Source organism: Anastrepha ludens, chromosome 4 (genome assembly GCF_028408465.1).
Source record: "Anastrepha ludens isolate Willacy chromosome 4, idAnaLude1.1, whole genome shotgun sequence".
NCBI lineage: Eukaryota > Metazoa > Arthropoda > Insecta > Diptera > Tephritidae > Anastrepha > Anastrepha ludens.
The window spans coordinates 113,769,174-113,788,219 of NC_071500.1; the positions used below are offsets into that span (position 1 = coordinate 113,769,174).

General features: G+C 35.8%; 1 protein-coding gene across 5 annotated transcripts in view; it reads right to left on the reverse strand.

The window, feature by feature from the left end:
• Positions 1 to 809: 809 nt before the first annotated feature.
• Positions 810 to 19,046, reverse strand: part of LOC128860653 (MOB kinase activator-like 2) — a 99,998-nt gene continuing 81,761 nt past the window's right edge. For 3 of the 5 annotated variants that reach the window (XM_054098303.1, XM_054098302.1, XM_054098301.1), the window contains exons 2-5: positions 13,694 to 14,632; positions 9,889 to 10,049; positions 4,427 to 4,523; positions 810 to 4,332 (exon numbers count right to left, since the gene is read on the reverse strand). In XM_054098303.1, the coding sequence (XP_053954278.1) occupies positions 3,156 to 4,332; positions 4,427 to 4,523; positions 9,889 to 10,049; positions 13,694 to 14,346 (2,088 nt within the window). In that variant the 5' untranslated portion in view covers positions 14,347 to 14,632 and the 3' untranslated portion in view covers positions 810 to 3,155. The remainder of the gene's footprint in view (positions 4,333 to 4,426; positions 4,524 to 9,888; positions 10,050 to 13,693; positions 14,633 to 19,046) is intronic. The other 2 variants (XM_054098299.1, XM_054098300.1) reach the window with 1 other exon arrangement.

Below are 19,046 nucleotides of genomic sequence, written 5' to 3' on the forward strand. Positions count from 1 at the left end.
ATACACATGTGTTTATAGAACTATGAACTACTTGTGGTAGTGTGTCTGCTTGAGCTGCTTTGAGTGAGCTGAACGCGTTGAAGCCATGTGAAACCTGAGTCTGCCACAACGTTCAGGGCACAAAAGCCCACCAAGTCACACAAGGAAGTGCTGATAAAACATAAACGAATAGTAATAAACATTGTAGTAGCGCCTTGTGATGATGCATAAACATAGAACGGTAATGTAACATGATTTTTTTTCTACTTTTTGGGTAAATCTGCCGACTCAATGAAGGTGGAAAATTGCACCCAAAATGCGTTTGCCAATTAAATAAAACATAAACTTATTAAAAATTCACAGCGCTATTTCGCTTAGAAAAATACACCAGATTCACACTGACGTGGAAGCTAAAATTGAATGATTTTCAAAAACAGCGATTTTCAAACAACACATCTTATTTAGATGCTGAGATTTATCACCTCACTGTAGTAGACTTGAAACGGTGTTCACTACAATTACAATGTTTGATATTTAAGAAAAGTTTGCACAATTTGTGGATAAAATGTCGCAATACTACTTGAAACATACATACATACGCACATATTAATCATAGTCGGATGCTTATTAACTTTGCTTTGGTTTGTTCGTTGGGCTTAGCAGAGTAGAGTAATTAATTAAAAAAAAATGTTAACAATGTGTAGAAGCTGCTGTGAAATAGGTAAAATTTGAATTAATTTCAGTTTTTTTTTTGTGTGAGAAAAAATTGCAACAGTCAGGTAAGTAAATAAGTGGCAGATAACTGCATTCTACTGAGTTGAGCACAACACTGCTACATTCAAATTTTTTAGTTTTTGCTTTAGCTTTTTTTTGTTTTTGTTTCAAACACATCACTACACTTTGACAAAGCCGAATTTAAATCATTACTACCAGTAATAACAACGTAAGCTGAACCAACAAACCAATTAAAAAAATTTACAAAAATTAATTATCGTGTTTTGAAGTATTTGTGAATTTTGTTGTTCTTGTTGGGTCTCAGTATATCGATAGCTTAAAATTGTTTGAAATATTTTTCATTTTAGAACCATTGAACTTGAGAATTGAGTTGAGGTTGGTGAATATACTCGTATGAAGAATAATTAGACACAAAAGAAATTTTAAATATTCAAATTTTCCAAAACAAATAAAAATTATATTTCAAAAGCTTTCGTTTCATAATAAATTGTAAATACTTTAAATTTCTGTAAGATACAGTTAACATTGCCTTTTCGAAATTACAGCACGTAAATTTGCTTTTGTTCGTGTACCATTTCTGTCTGTCTAAAACTAGCGGTATTCACACCGAATTCTTTGCTTTGCTACCCGTTACTTAATAGTTTTCCCCGGCGCGCATTTAGTTTTCGTAAAATTTTCGCTCTACCAAGTCAATGCCACAGGTGAACCTGAATTGGTTTAACCACTTCAGACCTGAATTATTGTTAATGGATAATAAAATTATTTTTTTACTAATTATTAGTAAGAAGGACATCATCGAAACAAATGTGTGAAAAATCATATATATTTATTATATACATACATATTTATTAAGTTTTCCGAAATTTCCGAAAAGTGCACAATTATGCACATTAGGTCCCAAGTGTTGTCAACAAAGTAAAATAAAAATCATTATGTGCATAATTCTTCACATGAGGTCCGAACGGGTTAAAGATTTAAAAAGAGTCCGTTTTTTTTTTTAATTTTTATTATTTTTTTTTTTATCAGAACAAACCAAAAATAGCGACAAATTCACGCCTGCTCCTGCACCAGGGCATGGAAACTTTTAACCTTTAACTATTTAAAAAGCTTCAAACATTTTTTTTATCTTGTAGATACTTTTTTAGACATTTTTAAGTTTTTAAATATTTTTCAAATGTCTCAAGTTTATTTTTATCACAAATTTTAACGTATTTTTATGTAAAACAAAAACCGCCAACGCCTGCGCATGCATAAGTAAGCGTGAATTGGTCTAATGACATAAACAAAGCTTTAAATGGCTAACCGCAAGTTGTGTTTTCTCAGTCCCACTTCACCGTCTTCACTTTTCATTTCAAAACAAAACAAAATAAAAACAGCCAGGCCGGCTCAGCTTCGTCCCAACCCTAAAGCGTTGCGGTTCAAAAATATTACAGTTAGCTTCAAGTGATGCATCAGAACGTCAAAGAGGGGTGTGCTAGGTTAAAAGTGATTGGGTGTGTCAATAAGTGGTTGGCTGGTGAAAGATTCTTATCTTCAGTTTTCTAAAATGTTCGTGATTTGTATTTCTTTTTGTCAAGTAAGTGATTTTGTTTTTTGCTTTTTGCTTGTACAGTGCATAATAATGCTAATAATCTTTGCCTACTTCTTAGCACATTTTTACTATACTTTATTTATTTTCTTTTGGGTTTGTTTCAATATGTTTGTGAGTTCCATTTAGTGTTTGCTTTGTTCTAAGTTTTATTTGTGTTTTGTTTGTTGGTGTGACACCAGATACAGACACAATTACAATCATCAATATAATTTTGTTATTTTTGCATTTTATACGTTTAATATTTATTATTATGTTTTTCATCTTTTCTTTTCTTTTCTTTTAACATTTTAGATTTTAAATTTTAGGTTTTAATTTTTCTTTGCTTCTTTTGTATTCTTACTTTTTAATTAACACTACTCTATATATTGTAAATATAAAGCAATAAGCGTCATACATCCTTTGCGGCCGCAACGGCAACACTTTTAACATCGTTATCTTTATCATCTTTGTTTTCATTATATTTAGCTTTGTCTTCAATTTCAACTTCTACCTCAACATCTCCCTCTTCGTCTTCGTCCTCATCTTCGGCTTCAGCTTCGACGTCAACATTAGCGACGTAATTCTCGTGCACATCGTCGTTTCGTCCAAGTCCTACGCTAAGGGCAACAGCAGCGGCAATGGGTGCGGCAACATCGGCGGTGTAGTTGAGAGCAACGGCGGCAGCGGTGGCGGCGGCAATAACAGTAGCGCTTGCTTTAGCTTTAACGGCTGCAGAGGCAGTAGCTTCTGTCGCCGGTTTAGGATAACCAACAGCATTCACATCAACTATTTCGATGGTCTTATCAACGACATCAATTGCATTCGAATTTGTTATTGCTATTGTTGTTTTTGTTGCATTTGCTTTTGGCAACTATGCCGTTGTTGTTGTTGTTGCTGCGCTGGCATTCGTTGCTGATGCCGCAGCAGCAGCAACTGAGGCATTGACGGTGTTCGCATGCGGTGCATTGCTCGCATTGCACTGTATGAGGCCACTGTGCTGTTGATGCTGTTGTTGCTGCTGCGTAAAATGATGCGCCGCCTGCTGCTGCGCCGCGTGATGATGTGCATGTGGGTGCTGGTGATGGTGATGGTGGTGATGATGGTGATTATTATTGAAATTCAAGTGCAAAGCTCCCGCGCCGCCATTATTGCAGTTCATTGCTAATACTGCCGCCCCCGGGCCCGCACCTGCACCACCAGCCTCAGCATTTTGTTGTGGCAGCGCCGAGGTGCAGTAGCGTGTCGCCGTTTCGCCGAATTCGCCGCTGCTCAAGTCGCCCAATATGCCACCAATAAGGCCACCACCGCCGCCAAAGACTGCCGCTGCTGCTGACGCATGCGCATTGTTCGTTTGCTTCACGTGCGCCTCCGGTTGTGTGCAAATGGGCGGCGCTCCCGCATCGCCATCGATGAGCGTTGTGCCCGTCGTTAACGTTGCTGACTGCTGCTGCTGCTGTTGCATTAAATTGACATCCTCTACTCCCGAATGCTGCTGCTGCGAGTGGGCGTATGTTGTTGCCGCAGTCGCGCCGCTACCGCCGCCGACACCGCTGCTGCTGCTGCTGCTATTCGCTATACCACTATCAGTTGTGGAACTACTGCCGCCACCACCACCGCCGCCGCCACTACTGCTGCCACCATCCGTCGTGGCTGTAATTGTGGACGAAGCAAGCGAGCTCTGGCCATCGTCAGTGAGGCGTAACGCCACCTCCAGATCGCGCAATACGTCCGTCTCCTTCTCATCGATCAGTGTGAAACGTCGATGCAGTGCGGTTAGGTGCGCAAATGTCAAATTTAAGTGGGTGTGCAATCCCAGAAGCGCAATTTCTCGGAAATGCGCCGCATAGAGATGAGCTATCACATGAAATTGCAAGCGTAGTATTTTGCGGGCAATCGATTCAAACGAACTTGGAAATTCGTTGGCATATTTGGTTGGGAATATCGACTCGTCGCTGACTGTCTTTTGCGTGAAGGTCATCACATAGTCGATGTATTGGGGAGCGGCGACGCGCGTCTTCTTGCCTTTCTCATCGAACCATAAGTACGTTCTGCGGGTGGGAGAAAAAAGAGAAAATAAAATTAAATAAATATTCAGACGAAAAATGTCTGTCTGATAGAAAGCAGTGCGAATTCTATGCATACCTGTTGCCTGGTCCGGTCATATCCGGACAACCAGATGGCGTACAAAATTCACTAATAGTTCCATATACCAAATTTACATGCTCAAATAGAGCCAGAGCTGCAATGATAATAAAGAGAAAATATATTTTAGTTTGAGATGGCGTGTAGAATAGTTACAAACATTGAAAATTTAGTAAAAATTATTATAACTGTGTAATATTTTTGCTATTCCGTAAAGCGTGAAACGGAAATAAATGTAAAATTCCAATGCGAGTTTTGCACTATTCACAGTGCTCGACGGTCAGTGGCGCAGTTCTGAGCATTGCACAAATTTACAAGCAAAACACTCTTCCTCTTCTTTTTTTAACAGACACCGAGGTACATGATGTGAGTACCTGGTATTTGTGCTTGAGCGTATTGGAGAGCAACCTCTCCAAATTAGAATCTTAGCCTTATTGTTAACGATAGAATATCGACAAAAAACTACAAAATAATATCTTTGACTTAGAAAATTTACAATACAAATATTTTTAATCGATTTTTTAGCTATAACAATGTTTTTTTATTGAGAAATATCCAAATTTGTACGACATTTTTTAGACGATTTTCTATGAAATTTAATAATTTTTTATGCAACTTCAGTGCAACAGAATAGAGTGTTCTGGAATCAGGTGATTTGAGCGGTTGGCATTTTTTTAAGACGACCAGCTGAGTGTTTTTACTTACGGATCTGTACAATGGTTCTGAGCGCTGTTGGACGATTGATTGTTACAACAAATTTTGCGGCAAGAAATCAATTATCAATTATCAATCAATCGTCATAACTCAAAAATCGCAAAATTTTAGTTAACATCACTAATATCGTCCCCTTAGTATTAAAATAGCCTATAAATTTTATGATGTTTTGAGAAAATGAATTTCAAACTTTTTGTCGAAAGTAGCTCTCACTCAAATTTCGTTATGTCTGTAAATATTTATTATTTTTTGACTGACGTTTTGACCCACTTTGTGGAACTAGAATTTGACAAAATTTTAACCACATATAAAATCGACGATGGAGAATCCAAAAATTCAATAAAAAAATAATAGCCTATGAGCACATAGGCTATTGTTATACTAAGGGGACGATATATCGGAAATAATATGTTTGATCAACTGACAAAGTGTTATATCCGAAGTTTTAACATTTCACGCAATATCGCGATAGATGCCTTTCGCTCTAATTACATATCCTATATGCGTCGTATTTGCAACAACGTATTATCTCAGTTGTGCGTCGGCTTTTGTGTGGTTAACATCGTGAAGTTCTCTAGAAAAGTGTCATATTTCGTTTTGTGACAATATTAATAAAAGGCAAGTTCACTTTTATATCTCATTCTCTATCGTGTATATTGCCTTATTTTAAGATATGACGTTGTGCATGTAAAAATTTGAGTGAATTCCTGTAGTGTTTTTGAGTGTTATGACGTTTTTGCAAAAAATAATAATTTTTATTTCAGTACTATTTTGCCTTGAAACACTATTACAAATAAGATGTATTACTGAAGCAATAGTGTATTAAAGAACTATTCACTGTTATGACATTCTTGCACTAAATATTTTTTAAGTATAAATTATTTGCTATGAATCATTTCCATTTATATCAGTATTGTTTTTAAAAAAATAATGGAAACTACAATAATTCTCGATCCGCCAAAATGGTGGGAATGGTTTTAAAAAACCAAGTACATCAACAGTGAATTTTGATGAAATGAAATCGGACTCATTAAGCTCGAACTCATTTTCTGAGGATGATGACGATTCCGTACGTGATACCACATACGTTCTACCCGATATTGTCAGTAAGAGTAACAGTCACTGCGAACCAAATTCAACATCAGACAGTTCTGAGGCTAACACAACCGGTGTCGAAACTCCGATGATTTTAACGAGTCCACTAAAAAAAGGAGTAAAGCGTAAACGAAATGAGAGTAATTGGGTAAGAAATGTAAACAAAAAGTTGAGAAATATTGGAAAAGAATACAAAATGAGGTCTACGTGCCAAAAAGTTCGAAAAGAGAGAAAAATTGAACCTCCATGTACAGAGAAGTGTAAGCGAAAATGTTTTGAAAAATTTACAGAACAAGAACGGATGGTAATTTTTAGATCATACTAGGATTTGGCTATGTACGTAAAAACAGCGACTATTTATTCAGAATAGTATGGAGCTCATTCAGTCTAAATATCGTTATGTGCGTGAAGGTGGTACGAGAAAGAAAAGGGAAAATAATAATGGCTTCTATTTCCATCTCAATGGGCAGAAAGTTCGAGTATGCAAACTGTTTTTTAAAAATACTTTGAATATTAATGATCGCCCAATAAGAACTGTGCAGGAGAAACGAAATAAGATGGCAAATGTTTTACTGATGGAGGATTGTCGAGGAAAACATGGAAAGAAGAGAAAAATTGGTGAAACTGTAAGGGAAGGTGTTAAAAGCTTTATCGATAAAGTCCCTAAAATCGAAAGTCATTACACTCGCGCAAACACCAGTAATATCCATATTTTTTACTCTTATAATGTTTAGTAAGGTGCAAATATAATACAGTCACAAGTCAGAATTTGCAATAGGTTTTCAGCTATAAAACTTTTTGTTATTTGCAGTAACGTCACAATTTTAATTATGTCAGACCATAAAACCTATTTTTGCAGCAACAACGTCATAAGAAAAACTCGGAGTACTTTTGAAGCTACAGAAAAAAGTCCACTATACAATACATTTCAACCTTTAATTTACATATACGTCTTAACCAGATGCTATTTCAGCAAATTTGACCATAATCTTCTTTTCATATACAATTTTAATATATATAAAACCATTTAAAAACTGAAAAATGCGTCTCCTGGAAAATCACAATTTTTGAGTTATGACGACGTTGCAGCAAATGAGCGATATAATAATAAATATAATAAATAATAAATAAAATAAAAATTAAAAATTAAAAAAATTTTAATAATATATATTAATATATAATATAGCAAATAAAAATTATTTTTGCACATTTTATTGTATTTGAAAAAAAAGAGCTGGTGCTTGGACTATTCTTTGTGCATGCATTTTACAACAGTAAAATGACATTTGCACATCAAAACCGATTTTATGGCAAAAATCAAATGAAGATAACGATTGTTATGTGCCCTAAAACAGTAAAACTGCACCCCAATGCGCTTCAGAAATCGTTGATTTTGCGAATATTTCAAACATTGAATTTTATTTCGATATAAAGGTGACAAGGTGCCTCCCCGCAAAGTAAAATTTTCGGCGTATTTGAATTTTAAATTAAATTCGCCAGCTAAATAGTTGCGCGTCTATGTCACGCAAACTGTGTAAGTCTTTGTTCAAGATCGAGAAGTGATCGTGACATCATGCGTGTAAATTGAGCATCTGCTTGTAATATGTAAATTAAAAACGCAATTCCTCTAACTCATTTAATAACAATAATGGGCCGCCATCAGCACGAATGATGTATGCGCTGGGATGGCAACCGCCGATAATGACGGATGGTTAAACACTAAATGCTGTGATTGCTTGCTATCGGGTGATGTAACCACAAATAGTGAGGTGGAACTAATATTCACAACAGGCAGATAAAATATAAATGCTAAAAATATTTGCTTCCAACAAAAGCAGTACTATCTTATTGTTACCACATGACCTAATAGATCATCATACCACCTTGATCAAAAAGTTCCCGCAACTACCGCCAGGTGACGCTCTAAGTCAATTGATTTGAGTTCTGTTTTTCTCAAATTTAAATCCTAAAGTGAAAGAAGTTAACAAGAAATTTACGCAAATTAACAATCAGAAAACTGACAGGGGACTTGAACATTGCTTATGGATTAGTTCAGGTCATTGTAGACAATGATTTGTCAAGTTGGTCTCAAAGGACATATTCTTTCATGCAAGAAAGTAACTACGTTGATATCGCCAAAGACATGATTTCCAAGGCTGAATCCGACTCAACCTTCGTCAAACGCAGCATTACTCGAGACGAAAGAGGGTTTACGATTACGACACGAAATCCAGATATTAGGCGAGTGAGTGGAGAGCTCCGAATGAACGAATACCAAAATACGTCATTTTCAGTCAAAAAAGAAATCGATGCTAAGGGTTTTTAAGGATTACAACGCTATTATGCACCACGAATTTTTGCCAGAAGATCAGACATTTAACAAAGACTATTATTTGGGCATTATGAGACGTTGACGTGAAGCAATCCGTAAAAAAAAAAGGATTTACGGGAAAACAACTCATGGATTTTGCACCATGACACCATCGCACAGTGCCAGTAATGGAAAAATCGAAGACGGCTCTGTTGGCTATACCGAAGATAGAGTTCCAGAAATGTTTCGAGAGCTGGATCAAACGCTGACATAAGTGCACTGCACTTTGAAGGCGATAATATCACTTTTGAGGAATAAACTTGTAGTTTTGGAATTCTCGGAATATATTCAGGGAACTTTTTGATTAAGGTGGTATTTCATAAATATAGTTTTTTACTATTTAAGCTCACTGGAAATTCTAAATCTTTCGGCCTAGCCAGTCACATGGATCAAGTCCGACCGTTATCGAATATAATGCTTTTATCATATTATAATAAAGGGTAACGTCCAAGTTGTTAACACACAAGACTAATAAATTAGTTATTGATCATAGATTTGTCTACAACCGAACATCAAACTGAGGTTACCGGCTCGAACACATTCACATCATTAATTTGCTTGAAAGCCCCCTTTCGTTATAGTTGGCTTGCACATATAAAAATGTGAGAATTCTTGCCTGGATATCACTAAATTTTCCATCCAGCTAATTGACGCTACTTGGCATTATCAAGTTCATATCGGTGAAACTTGCTGAATTATTACAATAATTAAATCAAGTTCCTGTTACTAGCTACTCCCAAAATATTCAAGTACACGGCGAGCCTACAAGTACTTGTCCATTGCAATCAGTCCGATGCCATCGATATATAAGTAGAATCAGAAGTAGGGCGTTTATATTTGTTGTTGCTTCATGACACTAATCGTATTTGGATATCTAATCGTAGAAATAGGCGTATAAATTCTATCAAAGACCGAGCAATCTTTACCTACCTGAAGTAGAGGCGTGACGGTTGCCTTTGGGAAAATATTTTAAAGCCAAATTTCGATACCGAGAAAGACTGTTAAGCAAATTTTTTATACTCTTGCGATGTTTGTTCAGATTTCCAATTAACAATAGTAGCACTTTGGCCACAAAAACTGGATTATAAAACTATTTTTACCACCTCAAGTGACCAAGTAAATGCGTCACTTATTTATTAAAGATTTTTATTGCCTAATCGAATGTTTGATATTCAACTTAAGCGGTTATTGCTTGTGACTAGCGATGTTTTAACCTTTGAAAAGATTTCGTAATTTGTTTATTTCTTAACTACTTATTTCAAATTTCTACTTGAGCACTTACTATGTGACGCCAGCCATTCGTTATAGTCCAAGCCAGCTGGAAGATCCACTAAGGCTTTGAGATCGGCTTCAGGTAGCTTACGTTCTAAAACGCTTTCCTCCAAATATAATTTGGTATCTGTTGAATTTTGATCACCATCGCGCTCCTTACGACGCGCTTTTCTGTAATAAACAAATAAAACGAAAGGCATCTAATTAGTAAAAAGTTGAGAAAGGGAGGTTGAAAATAGCGATAAAAAGGGTTTAAAAAAAAGTCTTGCGCAATTTAATCTGAGAACACCTGCACTCAAGCGGCAGGAAGTACCCACTTAAGTAAATACAAGAACAAATTTGATAAGTGAACACAAATGTAAGCACGCCAACAGATTACACTAGTTTGCAATTTTTGTTTTTTAATTTTTTCTATTTTATTTATTTTAGAAAATTTTAAAAATGTTTTTATTGATTTTATTTATGTTGTTTTTTTTTTTTGTTAGTTTAATTTATTTACTTTTTAAATTGTTTTATTTATTTAATTTTTTAATAACTTTTTTTCTTAATTTTCGTTAATTATTTTTTTAGTTATTCATTTTACTATTTATTTACTTATTATTTAATAGTTTATTTTGCACATTTTTTAATGTTTCATTTTATTTTTATAATTTTTATTTATTTTATTTGGTTGGTTGGTTGGTTGGTTGGTTGGTTGGTTTAAGGGTGATCCCGCATCGGAGTGCCACATAGACCGCAAGTTGGGTCCGTTGTGTTGCCCTGGAGCTTATTATATTACATGATTCTCCCACCCAACCGAGATTTTTATTATAGATTTCAAAAAATAATAGATTTACAAAATATTGATTCGTTTCGAGAATTTAATGAGAGATTCGATTTTCAGGTTCGAGAGTACTGAAAGATTGTCAATTGTTGGAGAGCCTAGAAGAGCGAGTCGACTTCTGGCTAGGACGGGACAACTGCACAGCAAATGCCTGCTCGATACTTCCTCATCTTCGTCCTCGCAGTATCTGCACAGGTCGTTTTGAGGAACCCCGAGCCGACGTGCGTGAGTGCCCAAAAGGCAGTGGCCGGTGATAAGAGATATTATATGCCAGGAGTGTTTGGATAGACTTATAAGGGTTTTTGTCTGTTTCAGATTGTAGGATGGCCAGATTTGTATGGTCGTTATTTTATTTAATTTTTAAATTTTTTAAATTTTTTTTAAATTTTTTTTAATTTCGTTTATTTTTTAATTTTTATAATTCTTTTAAATTGTTTTTATTTATTTACTTTTTATTTATTTTACTAATTTTTTTAGTTTCTTTTTATTTAATTTTTTTATTGTTTTTTTTTAATTCCTTTATTTAATTTTTTATTTTTCTAATTTTGTTTATTTTTTTTTTTAATATTTTTATTTTTGAATTTTTTTATGCATTTTTTACTTAATTTAATTTAATTTTTTTTAATTTAATTTAATTTTTTTTTTTTACTTTTTTTATTATTTTTCCTTTTTTTATTTATTTTCGAATTTTTTTTCTTTTTCTAGTTTTTTTATATTTTATGTCTTTATTAATTATTATTTTATTTGCGACAATTATTTCAAAAATAGCATTTTGTGCCAATATTTTGATGACGTTCCTTTAGAAATAATGAAATGTGAGTAACCTCAAAATAGGCTGAAAAATCCAGGGTTTTTCCGAAATATAATTCTTCTGTTAACTAGTATTAACATTTAAGCCAATAAATCAAGTACGAACATAATTTTTTTTTTACATTATCATGGCAGGCTAATCGGTATGGAACCGATTGAGTAGAGGCGTGATGGGGGATTGAAAGTAAAGTGCAATAATTACTTTGTAGAAACTAAAGTTTAATCTAATTTACACCATCATTTTATTGATTCTAATGAAAATATATACATTTATTATTAAAACTTTAAACCCATCACACCTGGCACTTGTTAGCTTTCCAAACGCATAACATAGCGATAAGCAATTATCTATGCGCGACATTTTCGCAGTCATCAATTTTGCTAAAGTATATTATTTTTTCATTAACAAACGCCTATAGGCGCAGGTGATTGCGGTTGCTAAAAGTGGAGTACTTTTATTCAAATCGAACATTTCACAGCAAGAAAAAACGTATGAATGAAGTCCATTTACTTTTCTGCCAACCACTTAGGCAAACACAATTTGAGGTGAACAAATATCAGACAGGTTTATAATTTTTTTAGTTTTTTATAAGCTGATAAGTAAACAAAACTTCTTCATTTTGTGAGTATATAAGAAAAGAAGTGGTCACTTGTTTTGGAAAATTTTTTGTGGAATCAAGTATTTGACAACGTATCAAATTAGAAGTGCGCTAAATCGCGATTATTGCGAAACATAAATTGGAAACGATTTTTTATCAATAAATTAACTAAATCCAGTTCTTTGATTTATGTTCTATAATTTTTTTGTGTTTTTGATAAATTTTGCCCAGACATCGATCTATCAAAAACTAAGCAGGTAAATAATGGAGAACAGCGACCGAAAATGTTATCCAACTGGTTTTTAAAGGCTCAATCAGATTTTGTTTTTCAACAGCAGACTACGAAAAACGATGTTCTGCTAAAAGGATTCAAAGATGCACGAAGAAAACTATGATGCCAATACCAAATGAAAATACCAAATTCAGAAGGAAGTATTTTCCTCCTTCATCAAAAATGATAAACGGCTGTAGAGCAACACATGAAGTCACTTCAAGCACCATTGCACTGAACAGTTGAAGGCAGCTTTTAAAAGCCTTTGCAATAATAGCAATGCCATATTATAAATGGATCGCAGCAATTCCGACAAAATAGTAGGGCTAAGCAATTGGCTTGTTTCGAAATTCCTACTCCATAAGCCAGAAGAAGCAGGTTAATTTGTATATTAGGTACTTGAAAAAGTTACAGATCGAGGCAAGCAGGGTACCCTAAAGGGAGAGGACGGCTTTTACACGCAAAAGAAAATATGTATGAAATATATGAAAACAACCAGCTTCGTGCCAAATAATTCAGTCCTCTCACCCAGAAAACAAATCGTATCCGAGCCACCTCAGGTGTTTTAATTTCATTCACCTACACGATTTTCTTCAATTTTCATCAAGTTTATGAAACGAATAATAGGTTTTATGTGTGTTTATAAACCATATGGCCTTTAAGTGAGATAACCTTCAATAGCCTCTCCAGAAACTAAGCTAACTACGCCACGAAAGCAAATGCCCCTTCGCAATCAAACTCAAATAAATACATTTGGCAGTCTCTGCACTCAATAAATAAAGATTAGTACACATAGCAAAAAAAAACTTAGACATATATTATGCATATTACGTCCCCACTTCCCCTCTTTAGCCATCCTACTCTCGAATAATTTATATTGGAATCTAACAGCCACTCCCTTTTGTACCTGTCCTTTTTCCACTATAATCAAAAGGCACTGAAATGGTGCACAGATGCACCTCGAAATGCTTAAAGTAGGTGGAATATTTCAATAATAAAAGTATGAAAACGGAAAAACGGAATTTTGTATGCTGCTCCTTAAAGCTTCATAAAAGTAAATTCTTTTAGATAAGCGTTCTATTACCCACCTTTTGGCAGATGGGCCCAGTCACAAATATTTTCGCGCGCGTAGAGTGCGAAATATTTTACGCTTTTAGAAAAATGTCCTAATTTCAAAAAAAAAAAAATAAATTGTATTTACAATTTAAAACACGAAGGTCTGGCCAGCTTCAATCACCAGGAAATGGGAGATGCGCCCATAAACTTTTATTTTTCTAATATTCCTACCACTTCATTAAATCGCTAAACTCACCCAGCTACGCAGAGTATTGTTTCGACTGAATCATGTGCATATCTATAAATGCTGCCGATGGTCTCACCGATTTTCATCGGTATCTCCGTAACCTGCCACATAAAACGCACCGTCTTCCACAGACATTTAACCACAAACGAACTGGCTGCGTTGGCAGGACTTTTATGTTGAGCAACACCTTTTCGCGCTGTGCTCGATGAAGACGACGGTCTTGGTGCTGCTGCCTTTGTTGCTGCAGCAACTGCTGCCGATGTCTCCGAGAGAGCTGAGGAGTAAGTTGATGAGGAAAAGGATGATTTGGCACTACTGCCGCTGCTTTCACTGCTGGAGTTATGTGTCCAATGCGCGGTGAAAGTGGTGACAGCTGGATTGAATGTTACCGTTGACGTGGCGCCACAGCTAGTGGTTGGCACAGAGGCGGCGTAAGAGTGAGTGGGAGCAAAAGTTGAAGTGCCGATCGGTGTTGTTTGTGCGCTGGTGGCACTTGACACCACTGATGGTGGTGATGATAGTGACGGTGTTGAAAGTGTTGTGTGTGCCGCCGAATTTTCAGCGAAATCTGTCGGTATTGTGCTTGTAGATGCAGTAATAGCCCGGTGAAGTGAAGTGGCGGTTTCATCGGAGGTCTTACTGTTGGCCGAGGCGAAACTCATTGATGCGAATTTAAGTTTATTGAAAAAGTAAGCTTTTTTTTATTTGGCACTCAAGGTGGTGATTTTCTTTTATTTTATATTTCGCAGCTTGTAACTATTTATTTACGCTTGTAAATAATTTTTTTTTAATACTTTTTGGTGTTTCTTACATTTTAAAGTTTTATTTTTAATTTCTTGGGGCACTTTTTTAAATTATATTATGTACTAAATATTTTACAACGCATTTCAACATTTTTATTTGCTTAAAATGTGCAAAAATCTTTGGTGCGTGTTATCGCCAGCTGTGCTGCAATAAAATTTTTATTTAAAAAAAACATATTCGTCATAATTTCAGTTCATTGTTTGTGGAAGCATTGCCTTGAAAACAACTTCCTCTCCATTCACTAAAATTTCACACGCGCGCTCCCATGGGTTGTACAAATCCACACACATATACGTATAAGTCCAAATTTAAACACCAAATTTTCGCTTCTTTTTTTCGGTAGACTTTAGACGCAAATTTTATTTAATCATGCCTCTTTGCACTTACGCTATTAACTAAAACGCTCAAATAAAATTCAAATACAAAAGCAGTAAAGTTGGAGAAAAAACGAAGAACGAGCATTTCTTATCTGAATCAAAGCCATAAAAAAGCACCGCGAGTTGTCGCAAGTAATGAGTAACGAGCGTCATGGGCCGAGGGCCGCTGTTTTCCTCAGGGGGTGATTACTTTAAACGAACTATTATGTACAGGTTAGTTAGCAGGTTCGTCGCGCACTGAATGAGAGGCGCAATTCGAGCGCTCATTGAGGTCTACTCCAGCCTTCCCCATTGATAATAAAAGTTGTGGTGATGGGTGGAGCATTTCGCATACACTACACTATCAGCGACCATTATGCCCCTAACAGGATAAGAGGGGAAGGAAGGCAGAGAATCGGTGCCGAATGTGGGAAAGCGCACAATCATTCCCATCAATAACTCATACAACATAACACGCACACGCAGTGACATAGTCGCATTGCTAGTTACTAAACGGTAGCTACGATACACAACAACTACGTGCGTTGTACTACATGGCGTATGTGTAATATTTTTACGGTTTGAGTCGAATGTAGCGTGGTCGGTCATCGCCAATCTGCGCTGACAGCGCACAAAGTTCCTCCACGTCTGACCCTGAATGTACGATGGAGTGTTTGTGTGGCCATGCCAATGAGTGATATTGACACACCGTCAACTTTAATATATAAGTGAATAGTAGGCAACCATAAGTGCTACAATTACCCAAAAAACAAAGCGAAAAAGGAGGAAAACAACAAAAGCCAACTAGCAAACAAAACGCACTCGTAGATACATTCAAATAAACATAGAGACATACGTACATATATTTATGTAGCTGTGACTCGAGCAATCGCAAATTTTAATGGCACAGCGAAGAGGCAGCGGCGGTTTCGGTATTACTTTTTGTTTCTTTTTTGTTTTTTGCTGCTTGTTTATCATATCAGCGCAATTATTTGCCTTCGTGGTTTTGCCGATATTTTTGCCATTCTTTGTAATTGTCATGATTATATCTGCCTTTTGTTCTGATAAACTGCCAATAAATCGTCTGTCATTTGCAGCCAATTTCGGTGTAGTAACGACACAAAAACACTTTTGTTTATCAAAAATATGGAGTAGGCAATGTGTAGTGGATAAAATAAAAAGGTACAGTCGTAACTGTAAGGGTTGGTGCATGACCACCATTTGGTCGATTGCGGATTCGACGCCCACTGCGAAGATAAAACGTGAAATGATTTAAACAGGTTTTTCCAAGAGCAGTTGACCCCCGACCGGGAATGCCAAGCAAGCCTCATAGTGAAATCTGGCAAAGTTTCTCTTGACAACCATCTTTTCTTTCAAGAAATATCACTTTTGCGACCACTGGCTTAGCAGGGGAGCCGAGGGAGGTATTGTAGAGTTAAATACTTCTGGATTTATCAAAAGGGCTTCGAAAAGTCAATTAATGAAGCTTTTAAAATTTTCGAAATAAGTTTTTTTTAATGCAATGCACTTCAGCTTTTGAAAGTTGGCGGATAAAATACGACGAAATATTTTTCCAGAGGTACTATGGAACTGTACTTTGAAAAACTACGCCGTTCCATGTTTGGGATTGGGCCCAAAAAAAGGTGAACGCGTACAAGCAAAACACGTGCAAAAATTGTGTAGCGTTAAAGAATAAGGTTCCACCGATTTCGTTGCCTGCGTCATGTTGCCCGAATGGATACAAATTCTCCGGGTCTGAAAGTATTGGATGCGGTCTCAGCTGGTCGTAGCAGAGGAAGAAGAAGGCCTCCTTAAACTCGGCCAGAATCGCTTAAGCGCCAATAGAGAAGAAGCTTTCTAGCCGTCGCTTCGTAAGGAGGATTTGACTGCACTTTTTAATATGACTGAACTAAAGGGTATGGATTTAAGCGATATTTGGTTTCAGCATAAAGGTAGCCGATGACTCACAGACCCTCACTCAATCGATAAAATATCGCACTCTAAGTTCAGTAAACGTGATTTCAGCCATCTTGGCGAGGTTAGTTCAACATATTTTTGATGGAAACCTGACTAAAGTCAATGTTATGCAGAATCCAGCAATGATCGAACCTTTGAAGGTAATATCGCCCCCGTCGTTCGTGGGATCGAACCAGATAATCAAACCAAATCGCGCTTCATAGATAAAGAGCATAACTTATGTTTCCACTTAATAGTCTTAATTTACTAGAGAAATTTACTCTTTTACATATCATTTTATATATTTAAAGAATAAGTTGAACCACCCTTGTAACCCATACCACTCCTATACCAGAACAATTGCTTTATTTAAACTACGAAACTGTGTCAACTTGTCAAAGGTAATTATTCCAGCAAAAGTAGGATTCCCTTGTTTTATGGTACTTTTCTTAGTTCAGCAAAAATTTTATTCAAAATCAAATAAACACAACGTTACGTACATACATACGTACGTTTATAGATAAACATGTGAGATTATTTGGAAGAAATATGTCTTTAGAATTAGCGAGCCACAGACGAGTTGCACGCAAATTTATTGTTCAAATCAAATCCAGCTGTCAGCAAAAATGTAAATAAACATCGGCAATGTGAGCGAACAAGCACAAAATGCAAATCTTTATTGACCCAAGAAAGGAAATAAAAAGCGTTTTAAGCATAAATGTTTACATTACTTTTGCATTTGGAATAAAATATGGCAAAATGTCAATCGGCATGGAATCAACAACATATTGCCGAAATCAACAGAGTTGTGCGAAATAACCAGACAATTTCTCCATTTATACCAATAACAATAAAGTGATTGCAAACCGGCAAAAAAAAAAGAAAACATAAAATGTGTTTGCTTATACGAAGAAGGAAATCTGAAGAAGAAAAGACCTTTTTAAATCGAGCGTGTAAATTGCGTAGATGAAATTTTATACAAATTTAATTTATACATTTTCGCAGGTAAATAACTAAAAAAAAAAAACATAAAAACGAGAATGAAAGTAATGAATTCATGCGAAATTGTATTTAAATCGATATTTATACAATCAATACTGGCAATTGAGGACAAAAAATGTGTTAATAAATGAGGGGTATTTTGAAGAATTGGATTTGGGGTGCGACCGCAAAAAATACGGAAGACACTACAAATAATCAGGCATACTTAAATACTTATTTGGCTACGGTACTTCATGGCATCAAGGATTGTTAGCATTATAGTGCCTCTCAATACTATTCAGACTTCTTAATAAAACTAAGAATTCTGCTGAGGGAAAATAGTAAAAATGTCTTTCAACCCAACTCAACTCCCAAAATTTTTTCGTCGCCAACCGAGTCAGCGCATTAATTAAATCGTACTTCATAGACAAAGGGAATGATTGGATTTTTTAATGAAGTATAATTTAGTATACTGAAGAAACTGACTTCCTGTTTTAAGAGAATAACTCTCATTTGTACCACACTTTACATCTGACTCAAAGATGTCCCAGCTAAAACTAGCGAAAGTCAGACAGATTTAGAGAGAATTCCTACTATAGCGGCCGGTAATACCTACTGGTGGCAACCAGTACTCACTTGTTATTTGGAATCCGAAAATAAGCACCAACACTTTTGATACACTTTTGTTATAAAAGCATAGCAGCTTAACGCCAGAAATTATTGTACGCTGTTATAAAAAATTATGCCTGAGCGATTAAGTTCTGCGGTTCACACGATATGTTCCAGCATCAGGTTAAAGAAGTCACACGACAGCAAGTCACCCTGTCTGAAACCTTTTTTGGTATCAAATGGCTCGGAGAAGTCCTTCCCACTTCTGATGAGGCTACTGCTATTGAACAACGTCAAAGCTTGATATGAAATAACTACCACAGCAACAACAAACCAATGCAATAGAACTGAATCCAAAAAGTGCAGAAACCATAACAATCATACCGTTAAGCTAGGCTAAGCTAAAGGTAAAAAATTTATGCGCCTATCTGTGCACTCCAGTTTGGTGCGCTACTTTGAGTTTCGTACCGATGATGACATTATTAACACGCCCACGCGCAGTTGAACAAAAGCCACACAACCATGTACAAAACAAAAAAAAAGTAATAAATACCCCAGATGATATGATTTTTCCGAAATTGTTGCTTTTTTCTACTCCTTTCCTCTCTTTCTTCACCGTTATCGTCTGCACATGCCAGTGTGTACTTTTTGCCCAA